We start from the raw sequence: 17,325 nt of genomic DNA, 5'->3' as shown, positions 1-17,325 counted from the left end.
CTTGTAGCAGAGTATTTCTACATTGCAGTATTTGAGTACTTTCCCCACCCACTGTTCATTTAGAAAACGGATCCCACCGTTCATTTCAAAGAGCCGTTCAAAGGACTCGATCCGTTCGCGAACGTCCCACGTCTACTTGACTCCTTCAAGAAGAGCAACTGAGCGAGAGAGAAGCACAGTTCTTTCAGTGACAGTCATCGGAGCAGCTCCTGTCCAAACCCCGGTCAACTGGTGCGTGTGACTGAGTGTCCAAACCAAACTTTTAGATGAAAATCCAACGCCTAAAGCCCCTGACCCAGCTGTGCGTTGGGCAGACGGAGGGACGGGAGCGTCCAAAGCGCGCGGGGAACACATTTTAATACAAACTTTTTCTTCTCCTTTTTCGAGAGGGGATCGGACAGTTTTTCCTTCCCCCCTTCCTTTTTTCTCGGATCATCATCATCACCATCATGGTGCTGGGGGGCAAGGTGAAGAGTCTCGCCGTGCACTTCGACGGCCTGGGCATGAGCCCCCACATGCCGGCGTGCTTCTCCGGCGGCGACACGGTGTCCGGGCGCGTGGTGGTGGAGGTGTGCGGCGGCGAGGTGCGGGCCAGGCGCCTGGCCATCACGGCGCGCGGCGTGGCCAAGGTGCGCTGGACGGAGTCCCGCAACGCCGGGGCCAACACCGCCTACACGCAGAACTACACCGAGGAGGTGGACTACCTGAGCCACTACGACACCCTGATAGGAGAGGAGAGAGGTAAGGATCGGAATGGAAGAACAGTGGCGTCAGTTCAGAAAAAGATAAGGTATGGCAACATGACTGGTGTCTTGCTCGCGCGCCCTCGCGCGCGTGCAAGACACCAGTTATGTTGCCATACCTTAAGCAACAGGCACGATTAATTTATTTTAAGAAGTACATTTTCCCCCCTTGCCATACCCAATTGACGCCTCTGGAATAGAATACATTGGGTGCTGCTCCATAATAGTCAACTGATGATGATGGTGGTGTAGTGTTTTGGTGCCCACAGTGCTATACAAATGTAAAGTGTACTATTTGTATACAAAGAGTATACAAATGTAACCAAATGGACCTGCTACACTCACATAGTTGTAACTGTGTTATAAGTGTCACAGTTACTGCAGTGATACAATAGAACTATTGGCCCTAAATAATGTATAAGGTTACTTGACACATTAGTGTTTATAACTTGGCAATATCATTGGCTTGAATTGTTAAATTGTTTATTTTGTATTATTTTTTACATTTGGATTCTCCCTTCTTTTTGCTGTTATTATCGCAAACAGCCTTATGGTTGTTTTCAAGTGGTGACCTACATTCTAGTGGTCCTGATGATGCGACAAGCCAGCTGACACTAAAGATGCGATAGATAAGCTTATAAAGACAGTCTCCTTAAATTATCTGGTTAAAACCTTACAACATTATGACAAAAAAACAAATCTATTCCTTTATCAGTTACCTGCCATATCAATTATAGTTACAGCTAAACTAACCGATTTATGAGAGTTTATAGTCGGCATATTGACATAATGAAACCCCCTCTTCTTCTCAAGTTGAATAACAATGATTTAGAACAAATTACAACGATTGCAAGTCTTGGCATATGAAGCACATTAACGCTGGGGACATTTTTCCCATGTTGTCATGAACATTTTTCACTGATTCTGGTTAAAAAACTAAGAACTGAGGCTAGCCTATCTATAATTCTTCAGGCAACTCCCTTTGTTAGAAGCGGTTCAAACCTGTTCACAAACTGGCAGGAACTGAAAGGGGAGGGGAGGGGTTAGAGCACTGAGACAAGCATCTCTCTCTCTCTCTCCCTCCCTCTCTCTCTCCTCTCACACACATACACACACACTGTGTGACACACATATCAAGCTATAATGTGATGTGCAGACAGTAGCCTAAGGTAACTTAGTTTAAATTGCTGTAATAACTCATTATACAAATGACAAGCTCATGTGTGCATAGGAAACGGCCGCTAGCTGTCATCTTTGCCGAGTGTGTGTGTTCGCTCTTAGGATGTCAGTGTAGTGACATCATTTATTATATGAGGAAGTTAAGTACACTTCACTATACGGCACGCGATAGTGCAACTACAGTGTATGTAAAGTAAACAATGATTCGTCAACCTTTCCAATTTTCAAGGACGCACCCAATTTGATCAACATTATTTAAGCCATGGACCTGATAACCAACCCGTTCAAACCGGGAAAGCATCTGTGTCATTTTAGATTTTAGCTATAGATATAGGCCTATAGAGCAACATATCGTCGTTGTCGGGTGGAAACCTCGTATCTCCAGGTTTTAAATGTGTGCGTTCTTTCGCAAAGTAAAGCCCTGCTTCTTCATACAAGGCCGTCACACAAAGGTAGTGAAAACAGACGATCTACAAGCACACAACGCCTGTAGATCGGCTGTTTTCACTAGTTTAAAATCATTTTTAAAATGAAAAATGCAAAACAAACGGTTTTGGACATACAAGGTTTTCACCCGACAACGACGATATGTTTTTATAGAACACTCCCATAATATAGAAGTTATTTGTTGAATCGTGGCTTTAACTCTGAGAGGGTGCAAAACAATAAATGTGTACACTCTCAGAGTTACAGACCCGAACAAAGGGTCAATTTTGATCCTTGGTGGTCCTGACATTGGTAGCCAGCATAGCCTCGTGTTGTTGTTGTTGTTGTAGCCCATTGTAGATGAGAAGATTATCAGTTTAGTAACCTCTAAACCGCTGCACTGATTAAAAGGGATCCTATGCCCCCGTCAACCAATAACAATTTGTGAAAACAACTATTGCTAATCTTCCTGTTCTGGTCCAGTTCAGACCATAGCCTACACACTTTGCTGTACGTCGTTGATGTGTCGCTTAGCCACTTAAACCCTATTATACCTTGACCTCGGAGTCACCCATGGCTCTATGCTAGGCCTCCCTATACCTTATTCCCTTGTGAGCCTGTAGATCAGCTATAGCTCTGCCGAATGTTTGCCCCCCCATAATAGGCATGCTATCTATGGTTCACTTGGTTCATCTATTCTTCACACCAGCAAGGCAATTAGCCACATTTGTGCACATCACAAGACGTGAGCAGGAAAAAAATTGATTACAAAACATTGAGGTCAAAGTGGTGATGGGTTAGTGAGTTCACGACAATATAGACAAGGCTCCTTTTCATTAAAAAAATAAAGTTTTCTGCAATGAGACAACAGGAAGACTGCACAGAAGATGGCAACAAGTTGCTCAGCAATCACTTAATGAGTGTGATTCATAACCTGAATGAATAACAACAATAAACACCTGGCATGTACAATGGCAATTATATGTTTTGTGCTTATGATGCTACGTTCAGCCATTCTCCTGTTTGGGAATTGATTTAGGCTGGACTCACACATATGCGTGAAACATCTTCTCCGTATCGTCTGAGAATGGCCACTGGGGGCGCCGTACTAATGCATTGTCAATGGAAGGTTGTTTGTTTTTTTGTCGTTGCCCTGTCTCTAGCTCAACCACAGCCTGTCTTTTGGCCAAGAGACACAGCAACGACAAAACACCAAACAACCTTCCATTGACAATGCATTAGTACGGCGCTCCCAGTGGCCATTCTCAGACGATACGGAGAAGATGTTTCACGCAAATGTCTGTACGGCGCCTGACTCTGTTAACCAAAGAAATGACACTTTGCTAGAGGTTTGGGTTGTGTAGTTTAGTTTGTCATGATGATGATGTAACTCCAGATATTGGTGAGATATCTTCAGTAGTTTGCAACATTAATTAGAAATTGATCATCCAAAAGAAATAGTCTCTCCCATTGACTTAACATTTCACCCTGAAATATGTCTTAAAATCTCTCTTTTGGGGAAGAAAAACACAAATATAGCAGATTCTGGGTTAGGGTGTTTTCTAACATTGTACATAGTCAGAATTCACTTCATTTTTTATGTAATAAAAGAGTAACTTTGAGACCTGTTTTACCGTGCAGTGTATATGTCAACAAGGAGAATGGTTTGTGTGATCAATTTCTCTCCTCAACGTCACAACCATTGAAGAAATCTTACCAATATTTAAACATTCCTGTTTCAGTGACTTAGCATATTTATTTTGACCGTGATGGTGATTTGTTTATTGATTTTCAATGTACATGTGTACATTTCTCATGTTGGTAATTGAAATAAATAACTTGTGAATGTAGCTCAATCTTGTCTGTCCTTTTTTTAAATCTCAACTCTCCCGTGTCTTCTTAATGTCACAAATGCATGATCTCTGTTTCAATGTTAAAGGGTTAAGCAGCCTGAAGGGTGATTTATACTTAGCTGCTCGTACGGTGTCGCTCACCTGGAGAATAGCTGATCTACAAGCCGATCCACAAGCAGAGTCTGCTTGTAGGTCGGCTTGTAGATCGGCTATTCCTGGCGCGACACCGGCTCACAGCTAAAGTCTAAATCGGGGCATTCCTCTATTTGCCCTCCTCATACCCATCATGCCACAAGACCACATGGTCTTACACAAAATGGGGCGGGGACTTGTCAGAATTCAACCAATGGCAAGCCTCAGCAGTGGTTCTGTGTGTCATACTTCCTCCTATGAGGGGATGGGGGTTGGTTATGTGAGTGTGTGTGTGGTGGAGTATCCGGCTGAGGGAGGCTGCACAGTCTGGTTCATACCGGTCTGTTCTTGCTTCTCTGTCTGGCTCACTGCATGCCGGCGATTTGACAGCACACACACACACACACACACACACACACACACACACACACACACACACACACACACACACACACACACACACACACACACACACACACTCAATAGATAGGCTGTTTCTGACGGCCCTGGTGCCAAAGATAACATGTACTAGACATGTTTGTGTATGCACACGCACGCACACACACACACACACACACACACGCACACACACACAGGAAATAAAAGTTGGATGAGGTTGAGCGGTGCTTAGAATTTAAATGTAAACAGAACAGTGAGAATGAGGAAGTGAGAACAAGGTCATCTTTCTTTCTCAGGGTGTGTCGCTTCTTTACAGCGTTGTGCTGCGTGAAGCAAAAGTCTCCTTAGTGCATCTACTGTGTGTATATCTTTATGTATTTGATGGTTTTGGGACAAGCTCTTGTACGGTTGTATGTGTACGATGACCTGTTATTTTTTTTATTCAATGTTTTTGTGGTTTTGGGGGTTTCATGATGATAACTGAATTTCTCTTGAGGGATTAAATAAAGGTCTAGCTTTCTATGTGAACTTTGTGAAGTGTGGGGCAAAACTAAAAGCTGTAATGTCCTTTAACAAATGATCATCTTCAATCATGGTATGCTTGTCAGCCACTGCCACATTTTGGAGCAAATAAAAAATGGTTCTTATTAAAAAATCATTAGTGTTGGTGTACATTTGTGTCTGTGTCTCTGCTCTCAAGCCGTTCCATTTTAAAGGTATATCACATGTGAGGGTTGCCACTTAATACATCATCCTATTATGGCGTTGTGTGGCGCTATTTTTGAATATTGTCAAAAATGGTTATTTTCACCTACTGTGTAAATTACATACACAAACAGGGGGTTGCCCGGTTGAAAGTGGTTACACATATGGAGTGAGGATCAAATGACAGTGTCCCTACAGAGCAGCTGTGTGTGTGTGTGAACGTGTACACAAACGTGTCTGTATGGATTCTACATGTGCACCACGCATGGAATGGTGTATTTGGAATGCTGTTCTTGTCTTTTCAGATGAAGACGGAAGTCCTGAGGAAGGCCTAACGGTCCTCCATACAGGCGTGCACGAATTTGCTTTCAGCTTCAACCTGCCACAGATGTAAGTATAGTGAATAATAATAATGATACGTTTCATTTATACTGCACTTGACATTTGAAGCGAATATCATTGTGCCAAGTACTGTCTAGCAAATGCACTCGCATAATACAACCCCTCAAAGCTTCCATCCTCACTGGGATTCGAATCAGTCTTCCTGCGTGGGAGATCCAAACCGCCTACCTACAGTACCTAACGCTCATTCATGACCTGCCCAGAATAGGTGGTTAAAACAAGTTCTGGATTGTAAAGCTTTTAGAACTTAAAACGGCACCCTAAAACACCTGGTCCCCAAATTGTTTTGGGGGTTCCCCAGATGATTAACTCAATGTGCAACATTGTTTTCTCACTCTACGGTAAACAAACCAACATAACCTTTAAGTGTATTGAGGGTATCTACACATTTCTAAAGTGATACTTTAAGGACTTTTTAATACCTCTAAAATGACAATTAAACATTGGCCAAATTGTCAAATATTAGAAGCATAAATTGTGAAAATAGCCGATCTACATGCTCACAATGCCTCGCAATGCGAGGCGTTATGAGCATGTTGATCGACTATTTTCACAATAGAACCGTTTTATACAAAATGCAATGCCTCAACTCTTAGTGCTAATCAGGGTGAGGGGGGGGTCCCCAGTTCAAATATTATGATTACTTTGGGGGTCGTGGTCTGATGAGGTTGAGGACCACTGCCCTAAAAGCTCTTTCTCCTGACTCCTGTCATGCTACTGTTGTCCCTGGGCTCTGCCAGGCCCCTGGCCACGTCCTTCGAGGGGAAGCACGGCAGTGTGAGGTACTGGGTTCGAGCCGAGCTGCACCGTCCGTGGCTGCCCACCGTCAAAGTGAAGAAAGAGTTTGTCGTGTTCGAACACATCGACATCAACACGCCACTCCTGCTGGTAAGGACGTCAACCAGGAATACACTTTTTGTTACCACCTGATAGGGCATTCACGAATAGTGATTTTTAGTATTCGAATTATTCTACCTCAAAGTATCCGAATAGTTGAATATTCGACAGGACTGGCCAAACTGTCAAATATTAAGTAAGCAAGAGGCGAACATTGTGAAAATAGCCGATCTACATGCTGTGAGCGTGTAGAGGTGCTATTTTCACAATATTTATCTGCGGAACTGAGTCACATTAAATGTAATACCTACAATTCCAAGTGCTTGTCAGGGTGGGGGTCCCCAGTTCAAATATGTTTAGTTTGGGGGTCACAGCCTAAAAAGGTTTGAGAACCCCTGGTATAGAGCATTAACAAATTCATCCACCAGGGGCATTGACAAATCATTCTTATGACTTCCTCTCTAGCCAAGCTTTATAAACTATATATTCTTTAAAGAGAAAACAACAAAAATAAGCAAATATTCGACTTAGGTGAACAACGTCGAATAGTGACTTTGATATTTGAATATTCGGTGAATGCCCTACCACCTGACTGAGCTCCTCTTAGACCAGTGGTTTTCAACCAGTGGTCAGGGGACCACCAGTGGTCCTTGAGGTTTTTTTTTCCCCAGCTAAATTGAGAGTTGGTAACCAAATGCACCCTTATAGATATTCAACTGAAAATGAAAACAAATGGACCATTTGGTTTCATTTTTCATTTTGAAAACCAAATGGTTTCATTTTAAAGTATTGTTAAACTGCTGCATTATTTAATTTACAACAAGTCTACACATTATTACACAATTAAATGTTGAGGAAATGTTATTTTGATGGTTTGCCTGTGGTACCAACATTAATACAGCATGGAATTGTGGACAAAATCTTCTGAGAGGCTACATTTCATCAAATGGTGGTCCGTGGCTCAAATGCCAAATAAATAATGGACCTTGACATGAAAAAGGTTGAAAACCTTATACCAATAACATTTACAAAAACAAAGGGTCGCCTTCGTCAGTGTGGCCAAGGCTGGATAGCCGAAATGTTTGTTCTTCATTATAACTTCTATGTACCGTAGAAGTAGGGTTGTTCGATATGGCCAAAAAATAAAATCTCGATTATTTTCTCTGAAATCTCGATTTTCGATTTCGATTTCGATTTTTTGTTAAAAGAATAATACATTGTTTCAACTATTTTGTTTTCATTTAAAAAATGCAAGGAAAAAAATGTTTTTTTCATTATTGTTTCATTTTTAGATTTTTTTTATATAGCCAAATAGCAAAATGCAATAAAACAATAAGGGTATTATTAATAATAACTTTAGTTGCGCAACAATCACATACAGAAGTTAACTTAGTGTCCTTAGTGTTTCATTATCAATAGTGAGTGACAAAACAGCCAAAACAAGCCAGCTCTTAGCTCTTAGCTAAGGCCACCCCTGAATTTTGGCTGGCATTTCGCCTACCAAAATGTAATTCCTGGCTACGCCCCTGCCCTGCACCACTCATGCACGGAGATGTTGACTGATTGTAAACGGAGGCGAAGCGGTTCGCTTCCCGACGCAAAATTAACACAGTGACATGGACAGTAGGAGTAGACTACAGTAGGTGGGTAACACAGAATTAATAAGCTTCTTTCAAACTACAACAAGAAGTATAAGTTTACCAGCTCAGCAGCGTTTTGTTCTGTTTGCTGCCTGAACCATCGCGAGTGAGCGCAGTGCGGTGGTGAACTCTTCGGCCGGTCTGAGGTCTGAGGTGCGCTAAACGCGCATCAAAGAAATGACACATCAGAGAGAAAGTAGTATTAATTTGGTGTCGGACCTTGTCGTCCTGCTTTAGGAGGACGGGGCTGTGTACTTTTTGCGCGTGCAAGGCTCCAATGAGTACGAATTTCCCTAATTAAAGTGAAAATCGATTTTACGATTTCCTTTTTTTTAAATCGTCCAAAGGAAAAAAAACGGGTTACGATTAAAAATCGATTAATCGAAAAACCCTACGTATAAACCCTAAGTATAAAAAAGGTAACTCACTCTTGTCATTCTGAGGTGACCCATTACCTTTGTAAAAGGAAAACAACCCACCTGCATTTAGACATAATCCATACATATCAAATAAGGCTGAACGATCAGGGGGAAATGTATATATATTTTTTCTTTCTTTTGCTTAGAGTTATGTGGGTTGTGCCCTCTGCTTTCACCCTTCCGGACTATTAGAAGCAGTGGGTTCTATTAATACAGCATCCAGGGAGCACTTAGGGGTTAAATGTCTTGCTCAGGGGCAACTGGGTGGGCTGGGGGTCGCACCGGCCACCTTCCAGTTCCTAGAAGACCTGTCTACCCATTCAGCTTATATATCCCAGTCAATTATATATCTTTGACTTGATTCATCCACTATTAACGCCTAAACAACAAGTTTGATTAATTGCATCCTCTGCTATTTGGAAATTGCAGTAGTTCATAATATATTGCATTGTTGCAATTTACAGTAAGCCAGGAAAACAAGATAGATAAACCAAGAACCTATCATAAGTCTAAAAATATATATATTTTGAATTAATAATAATAATAATAATCTGTACATTGAAACTATACACACTGCTTGGTCTACAAATGACCAAGCATCTGTCTTCATAACATGCTATCTAAATGTCATTTTAGCATTTGCATAAGTCTGCAAGGTCGTCAAGGCTATGAGGCAAGTGCTACTGGCTAAGGTGGAGTCTTCAGATTACGGCGGAAGATTGGGAGTGAGTCTGTAGTTCTAACGGCAGCGGATAGTTAGTTCCACAGTTTGGGGAGCCTGAAGGGATAAACGTCTGGGACGTGTGGAGTGTTGTTTTAGGGAAGGTTCTGACAGCTTCCCTGCTCCTGTTTAGGGCTGGGCGATATGGTGATAATTATCGTTGAGACGATACAATGTTTCCACGATATGACTTTTCAGAGGTAGCGTATATCGTGATACAATTGAGGGAGCCTTTTAAAAAATCCTGTTTAATATAATACAGAGATTCTTTGCAGAATTCAATTTAAACCTGCATTTTGGTCAAAATCATCAGTTCTCAAACTTTAAAATGTTAAGGTCTCCACTTAACTCTGACAGTATACAAATGAAACCAAATGGACCCGTAAGGGTCCATTTGGTTTCATTTGTATACTGTCAGAGTTACATACTTGTAAAGTTCAATTTAGACGTCCCAAAAGGAACCCAGAAAGTCTAGTTTGTGTCAAGTAACTTAAAAATAACCATAAAAACCAACGTGAAAAAGTATCGTGATAAAATCGTATATCGTGATCCATATCACCCACCCCTACTCCTGTTTGTTCAGCCCCAATCTGGCTAACCATCGTCAAAAAAAGTAGCATCAGCGTCTGTTCTTGAGAGATTAGTTCAGCCCTAATGTGCAGCTTTGTGTATTGTTGTTGAACAGGCCTCTCAGGCTGGGACCAAGGAGAAGACCCTGTGCTGCTGGTTCTGTGCTTCTGGACCCATTTCTCTCAGTGCCAAGATAGAGAGGAAAGGATACACGCCAGGTAAATACATGCAGCTATACATACAACACACCAACCAACATCTGCCTTCACCACTGTTCAGGAGGAAAGGTTACGCCCCAGTTAATGACAATATCTGGATTCACATCTGCTAGAGAGGTTACACAACACCAGTGGTGGAAAACGTACTCACATGCTTTACTTTAGTAAAAGTATCAAAACTGCAATGGAGATGTACTCGGTTACAAGTAAAAGTCCGGAATTCAAAATGTACTTGAATAAAAGTATGAAAGTATTGGCATAAAAAAGTACTTAAAGTACCAAAAGTAAAAGTACAAAATGTTTGAAAATAGCAGATCTACAAGCTCACAACGCATCGTTGTGAGCTTGCAGATCGGCTATTTTCAAACAGCCTTGGTGAAAAATAGAGCTAAATTGGTTTGTTATATTTCATAATATTATCATTTATATTTGCAAAGTAACTAGTAACTAAAGTTTTTAAATAAATGTAGTGGAGTAAAAGTACAATATTTGGATCCGAGATGTAGTGGAGTAGAAGTAAAAGTATTGTAAATTGGATATACTCAAGTCAAGTACAAATAACTCAAAAGTGTACTTAAGTACAGTACTTGAGTAAATGCACCACTTAGTTACTTTACACCACTGCACAACACCAGCCAACATCTGGGTTCACATCTGCTCAGACAGACTGGACAGGTTACACTATGGCCGCTAGAGCACTCGCCTTTCCAACCGCAAGCCAACTCCGCGTATGAGTAGCAAGTCATGCGGTGGTATGGTAGGTGTTGCCCTCCACCTCAGCAATCCATCTTCCAGAGGTCTAGCTAGCGCATTGTGAAGCGTGCGTGCGAATAGCTGACACCTGCAATAAGCCCCTCCGACCTACTTACTTACTACTTACATACGTACATAGAATATAGGATTTACATACATACAGTAGAACAGGGGTCTTCAACAGGGGGTCCGGGACCCCTAGGGGGTCCTCAGAGTTACTACAGGGGGTCCTCCAAATCTTTGTGTGATAGAAGCTTTTTTTTTTCTCCTTTTTTATATTAACCACTTGAACCCTAGCGTCCATATTCTGAGAACTTTAGCCAAAAATAGCAGATCTACAAGCTCACAACGCCTCGCGCTGTGAGGCGTTGTGAGCTTGTAGATCGGCTATTTTCGGCAAAGGTTTGGTGTAGTGGAAAATAAGAGCAGACTCTAAGTACAGAGTGAAAGGTCAAGTTTATTAAGTAGTGACGGTTCAAGCGGTTAAATATCTGAAAACACAAACTGACATGAATCCAGAATACACTGAGGATTGTGCCGTCAAACGATGAAACTATATGGTATCTATGGGTTGTGGGGGTCCCTGCTTCATCGCTCTCTCGACTAAGGGGAGGGGTCCTTGGCCTGAAAATGTTGAAGACCCTTGCAGTAGAAGATAGAAAGTGCAACTGAACATTTCCACGTGTCACGTAGACAAAGGTTCAAACACAATTCAACTTCCTGACATGGGCAGGTGTGTGTGTGTACAAAATGATCCAAGTGCGGCCAGGTACTGTACATGGCTGCCCATTGGCCGCCGAAGTGTTGCTCAAGCCACGTGCGTAAATCAACTCGAATCAAATCAAGCCTTATTTATAGAGCACATTTACAACGATTGAAATTGAAGTGGCGTACAGAACGTCAACAAGAAAGATATGCATGTGCAACAACATAGTCCCTACTAGGCATACATTATGAAATCAAACAGTACGACAATGAAAAGGGTAAAACAGCACAGAGAACTAGGAATTGGTTCCATTTGCGTAACGGAGCAGGAATTGTAGAGGGAGAGCAGTGGACATGGCGAAACATAAACGTTTGATTGATGCTTCACTGCGTCATTGAAACCAGCTGAGCTCTGTTTGTAGCGCGTCACGCAGCTTCTTCCCTTTCCTGAGCACTGCAAATATTGGTACTGTAATGCTTTTCTTTCACCTGTAAACCTGTGATGTGACAATAAAATGTAAGCTGAAGTACTTAGTGCTTTTTTACAAGATAGGCAAAGTCACAACTAATTTAACTATTCTCTGTGTATGGTTTTATTTTATTTGAGTTACTTTTGTATGTACACTATTGTTTTTGTTGTCGTTTTTCCTAAAGTCAGATTCTCTAGTGAACTGTAATGGAATGGAATTGTTATAAAGTTAGTCTTTGCATTTCACAGAGTAGTAATAACCAGAGCCCTCTATTGGAGAGCCGCGTCATCTCCGTTCACTTCTTGAGGCCAGGTCTTCTACATACACATCTATTGGCGAATAGTGACAAAGCACTGAACCGGAAGTTTACGGAATGCATTGGGATTGGAAAAAGTGACATTTCCGGCGTACATGAACCACTTGACCGGCACTGTTTCTGACCCCGCATTGGCATAACTCCTCTATACAAGGCTCTGGTGATAACGTGTTTAAATTCCCTCCTCTCCACTCCTCTGCCAGGCGAGTCCATCCAGATCTTCGCCGAGGTGGAGAACTGTTCGTCGCGTGTGGTGGTGCCCAAGGCCGCCCTGTACCAGACCCAGACCTTCTTCGCCAAGGGCAAGGCCCGGCAGATCCAGCAGCTGGTGTCCAAGCTGCGCGGAGACACGCTACCTCAGGGCAAGAGCCAGAGCTGGGAGGGCAAGCTGCTCAAGATCCCTCCCGTGTCCCCCTCCATCCTGGACTGCCCCATCATCAGGGTGGAGTACGATCTGGTGGTGAGAACACGCGACCGCACCGCCCTTTTATTGCAGTGGTTCTCAACCTTTTCAGGCCGCGACTCCCCCAAAATAATCATATTTAAATCCTGACGAGCACTAAGAGTTGAGGCATTACATTTTGTGTAACAGGCTTCTATTGTGAAATATCTTCACATCCAAACAAAACCTCCGTCCCTCTCAGGGCTTGACATTAAGGCTTGTCCAGACAAGCTCAAAATGTACTTGTCCATTGGACAAGTGGCTCTTGGTTTAACGTTTTCTGTGACGCTCCTAGCAGCTTTGTGCTGTATGCAGACGGGGTGGAGGGAGCAAGGGGGGTCGTTACGGCCCTTTTGTTATTTACTCTATTTCAATGTCTGACTCCTATGTACAGTATGCATTTAAGACAATTTTTACTGTTAAATGTTTTATCCGGACAAGTGACGTTTGTGCCCAGACAAGTGAATGGGAAATGTACTTGTTGTGCCTCAAAAGGTTAATGTCAAGCCCTGGCCTCTCATCTGTCTGTCGTTCTGTTAACAGGTGTATGTGGACGTGCCTGGGGGGCTGAACCTGTGTGTGTCCTTACCACTGGTCATAGGGACCATCCCACTGCACAGCTGCTCCACAAGAACCTCCAGCATCAGCAGCCACTGCAGCAACATCAGCTGGCTGGACGAGTCCGACAGACCCGAGGGTACGTTCACACACACACACACACACACACACACACACACACACACACACACACACACACACACACACACACACACACACACACACACATGAATGCAGTTTTTACTATGGTGAAAGATGTAAAATAAATGCTTCCTTTCCATGCCATACCTGAAGGCAGCATTCAAGAGAATTGCCTTGTCCAAACTCTCCTGAACTTGAATGCAGCATCTTATGTTGAAAGTATTGCCCTCTCTGTGTAGAAATCCATGCCGTTACGCCACATCTCCAGTATTGACTTGATTACGCTTAGTTTGGTGTGATACCGCGCACCGAATCACCGATCCTCAGGTTGAGAACTACTGTTCTAACGTAGGTTCTCCTCTATGTCGTCACAGCTCCTCCCAGCTACAGTGACCTGGCCGTGTCGGAGGAGCACAGACAGGACTGCCTGCTGGGATGCGACGCAGACGCAGACACCGAGGCCGACCACCAGGGATCCCTGCTACTGGCATATGTCACCCAGTTCACATATCTGCCGCCGCCACTTTACTCCGAGGTAGAGACCACTCGTTCGCACGTGTTTCCTACCAGTGTTAATTTTGACGACTAAAAGACTACTGTACAAGATTTTGAAATTTTGTCGATAAGACTATTATTTGTGTTATTCAAAAGAATAAGACAAAATCCAAGTCTAAGACTAATGGCTGTAAAAATTAACACTGGTATGTAACTGCAATGAAATTAAAGCCAAATACATCAGTGGTTATATAGTATTTAGCCTAAAAAACGTATCCTAAAAGACGAAGACTAAAAGTCTAAGACTAAAATGTTTTGATATTTATTTAGTCGACTAAGACTAGACTAGACTAAAACAAGGGCCAACGACTAAGACAGGACTAAGACTAAATCAAAATTAGCTGAAATAAATAGTTTCCTTCACTCTTTGAGCTCACCGTGGCCACGATCACAGTGGTTTGTGGTGTCGTGCGTGGCATCATCTGTAATGTTTCTTATCTAAATGAAGAAACTCTGGTTCTTCAGGACTGGTGGCAGTGGTAGAGTAGCAGCATTACATACATTGATCTGGAAATGTTTGGGGTGGGGTCCCATATGTAGGTGTTGGTAGATGAGTCAGAGAAATGAACATTGCCATCTAGTGCCATCTTGTGGTCAATATAAACAACTACATCAATACGTTATCACATAATAACACCCATTGGGATTCAGTGTTTGGAACTATTTTGTATGGTAGTGATCTGGACTAGTAATGGTCGCCCTGTGGCAAGCGTTTTTCTTTTTTTCTTTTTTGTTTGTTTGTTTGTTTTTCAGCTGTCTTCTTGTCCTTGTTATCTCTGAGTGCACTTGGATTATTGAATATCATATGAAAATTCTTACATCAAGACAAGTAATACTCGCTGAAAACATCCTGGCATCCTTGAGTTCTGACATCATTTGTTTTACTAATCATATGCATCAGCCATAGTTGTTGATAAGATGTGGTCCAAACCAGTGGTTCCCAAACTTTTCGGGTCGAGACCCAAAAGAGAGATTAGATTGTCCTGAAGTGAAAATAGCAGATATACAAGCGCACAGCACCTCGTTTGCACCGCATTGCGGGCTTGTAGATACAGCTTTAGAAAGAATGTGAGCACAACTCAATTAAATTAATCTATTCTATCTAATGTACATGGTGCACGGCTCAAAAGAGTTCAACACACTTGTGTGCCAACCTAGCGATACAAAACCCTGGCTTTATCAAGGTCCTTGGACGTGGAATGATTTACTGGCAAAACTTAAAATAGAACATCTAATCTCTTCACCAGATTCTAAAAGACGTCCATGTTCTGCTCGTGTTTTAAAACGTTTAGCATTAATAATTAACCCTTTGTATTTGATCTTATTATTATAGCCTATGTATCTGTTGCACATTTCTGTTGTCGTTGAAAGCACAGTACAATAAAATAAACGATAACTATTGGCCGAAAAGGTACGGGCTGAGGCCAAAGCTTATTTTATTTATCATTACTATTTAGATTCATTATCACAACAGCATAAAGTGTATGGATGGAGGCAGTTGAATGGCATTTAACCCGTCCAGAGATAAAACTGACGAAAAATATTCATCGACTTTTCACTGACGAAAACCCCAAAAAACTATGCTATGATGACTAAAACTAAGACTAAATGTATTGACAATTTCGTCAACAAATAAAAACAAGACTAAAATGTTAGGGAGGTACTTTTAGAGTCGAGTCATTGCGATTGTTTTTAATTTATTCTCTATTCCTGATTTCTGATTGCCTAGTTCCAGACCCTGAATCGCTAGCCACACCCCTTTAAATTTTTGGTTTTGGCGATTCAGGGATAATGAATAATGACGTGAAACTAAATGTCAATTCAGGCTGTGTGTCAGGCTAGATTTCTGACTGTTATATGATGTTTTTTCTTTTTGAATAGTACTGTGTATAGTTGTCTGTCATTTTATGTCTCTATGAAATGAGTACAAAAAGACCCCAATGTAAACAAGCCATTGTGCTTTCTTGGGTTTAAATCCTATTAGTAGACCTTGTATCTGTACTGTATTGTCCTGTTCTTATGAAAATGTCATGTCACGATTATTGTGACCAAAGAAATTGTTATTTACGATATTATCGTGATAATCAAAACATCCCCAACATCCATTATCCTGGTGGTGGAACAACTGCCAAAAAATATTTTTGCGACATGTTGTGAGCTTGTAGATCGTCAGTTCTTTGGCAGAGATGAGTGAAAAAAAGACTGTATCAAGCACGTTATTTACAGGTACCTTTTTAAAGGTAAATTGATCCCAGTGCGTGACAGAGGATAATTTCACGATACATTTTAATCTCCGTGATACGATTATTGTGAGTGTTTATCACGATAAACGATAATAACGATTATCGCCCCATCCCTATTCCCTACTGCTAAAGTATTTTAAATCAATCGATCGATGTGTGTCTCCCTTTAGGTTGACCCTTACCCCGACGACGACAGCTGTGGAAGGCCGTACCTGTGTCCGTCGCGCTGAATGAAGAAGAGCACAGAGCTGCTCAAAAGAAGCACACTGCAGCTGCAGCCAGCAGCACGCCTCTCAGGTCAGCACTCTCACTGTCGTCACCCAGCGGAGGGCCTCACCGTCACCATGGGTGGAGGCAAGGAGGAGGACACCGGTTCACACAGAAACGCCACTTATGGAGAAGAGATTGATGCTGACCTTTTGTTTTGTTGGGGTTATGCGGGTTATTCGGGTCCATACTGAATGCTTTCTAGGACTTTTGAGAAGATTTGAGACAAAATCTGGATGTCAGGGTGCGCGTGGCTAACGTACATTTTCTTAAATAGTGTTACAATAACATATCAGATTTCCTCAAAAAAAGGAAATGCATGTATTTGATTCAGAGTGACCAGAAGCACTGATAAAAGATAATCCCCACGCCGACCATAAAAACTAATGAGCAGATCATCCAAACCTCTGTGTGAGTGTGTGTGTATGCCTTTTGCACCAACATGTTTCCAAAACCATGCCTTCCACTGCCGTGATTTCTTTTGTTCTTTTTTACTTCACTCGGAAATCGAGGCGGGAGCACAGGACCTTGAGGTTCGATTGAGGGGCCTGCACCGAGCAGCCAATAGCCTCGCGCCGCCGCCGACAAGCGCACCGCCTTTGAGTTGTTTTATTATCACCCGTTTCCGAGT

At 42.2% G+C, this 17,325-nt stretch overlaps 1 protein-coding gene across 1 annotated transcript; it reads left to right on the top strand.

Annotated features, from left to right (window-relative positions):
* Positions 1 to 449: 449 nt before the first annotated feature.
* LOC308299425 (arrestin domain-containing protein 3-like) lies at positions 450 to 17,285 on the top strand (the record flags this gene model as incomplete). Its single annotated transcript, XM_080743200.1, has 8 exons — positions 450 to 741; positions 5,743 to 5,827; positions 6,580 to 6,727; positions 10,142 to 10,244; positions 12,692 to 12,948; positions 13,474 to 13,627; positions 14,004 to 14,164; positions 16,598 to 17,285. The coding sequence occupies 8 exons, from the start codon at positions 450 to 452 to the stop codon at positions 16,655 to 16,657; spliced, it is 1,260 nt and encodes a 419-aa protein (XP_080599326.1). The 3' UTR covers positions 16,658 to 17,285.
* Positions 17,286 to 17,325: the final 40 nt, after the last annotated feature.

This window comes from Nannobrachium achirus (genome assembly GCF_963921795.1).
Source record: "Nannobrachium achirus genome assembly, chromosome: 15".
In the NCBI taxonomy this organism is placed as follows: Eukaryota; Metazoa; Chordata; class Actinopteri; order Myctophiformes; family Myctophidae; genus Nannobrachium; species Nannobrachium achirus.
This window is presented reverse-complemented; position numbering and strand designations above follow the sequence as displayed.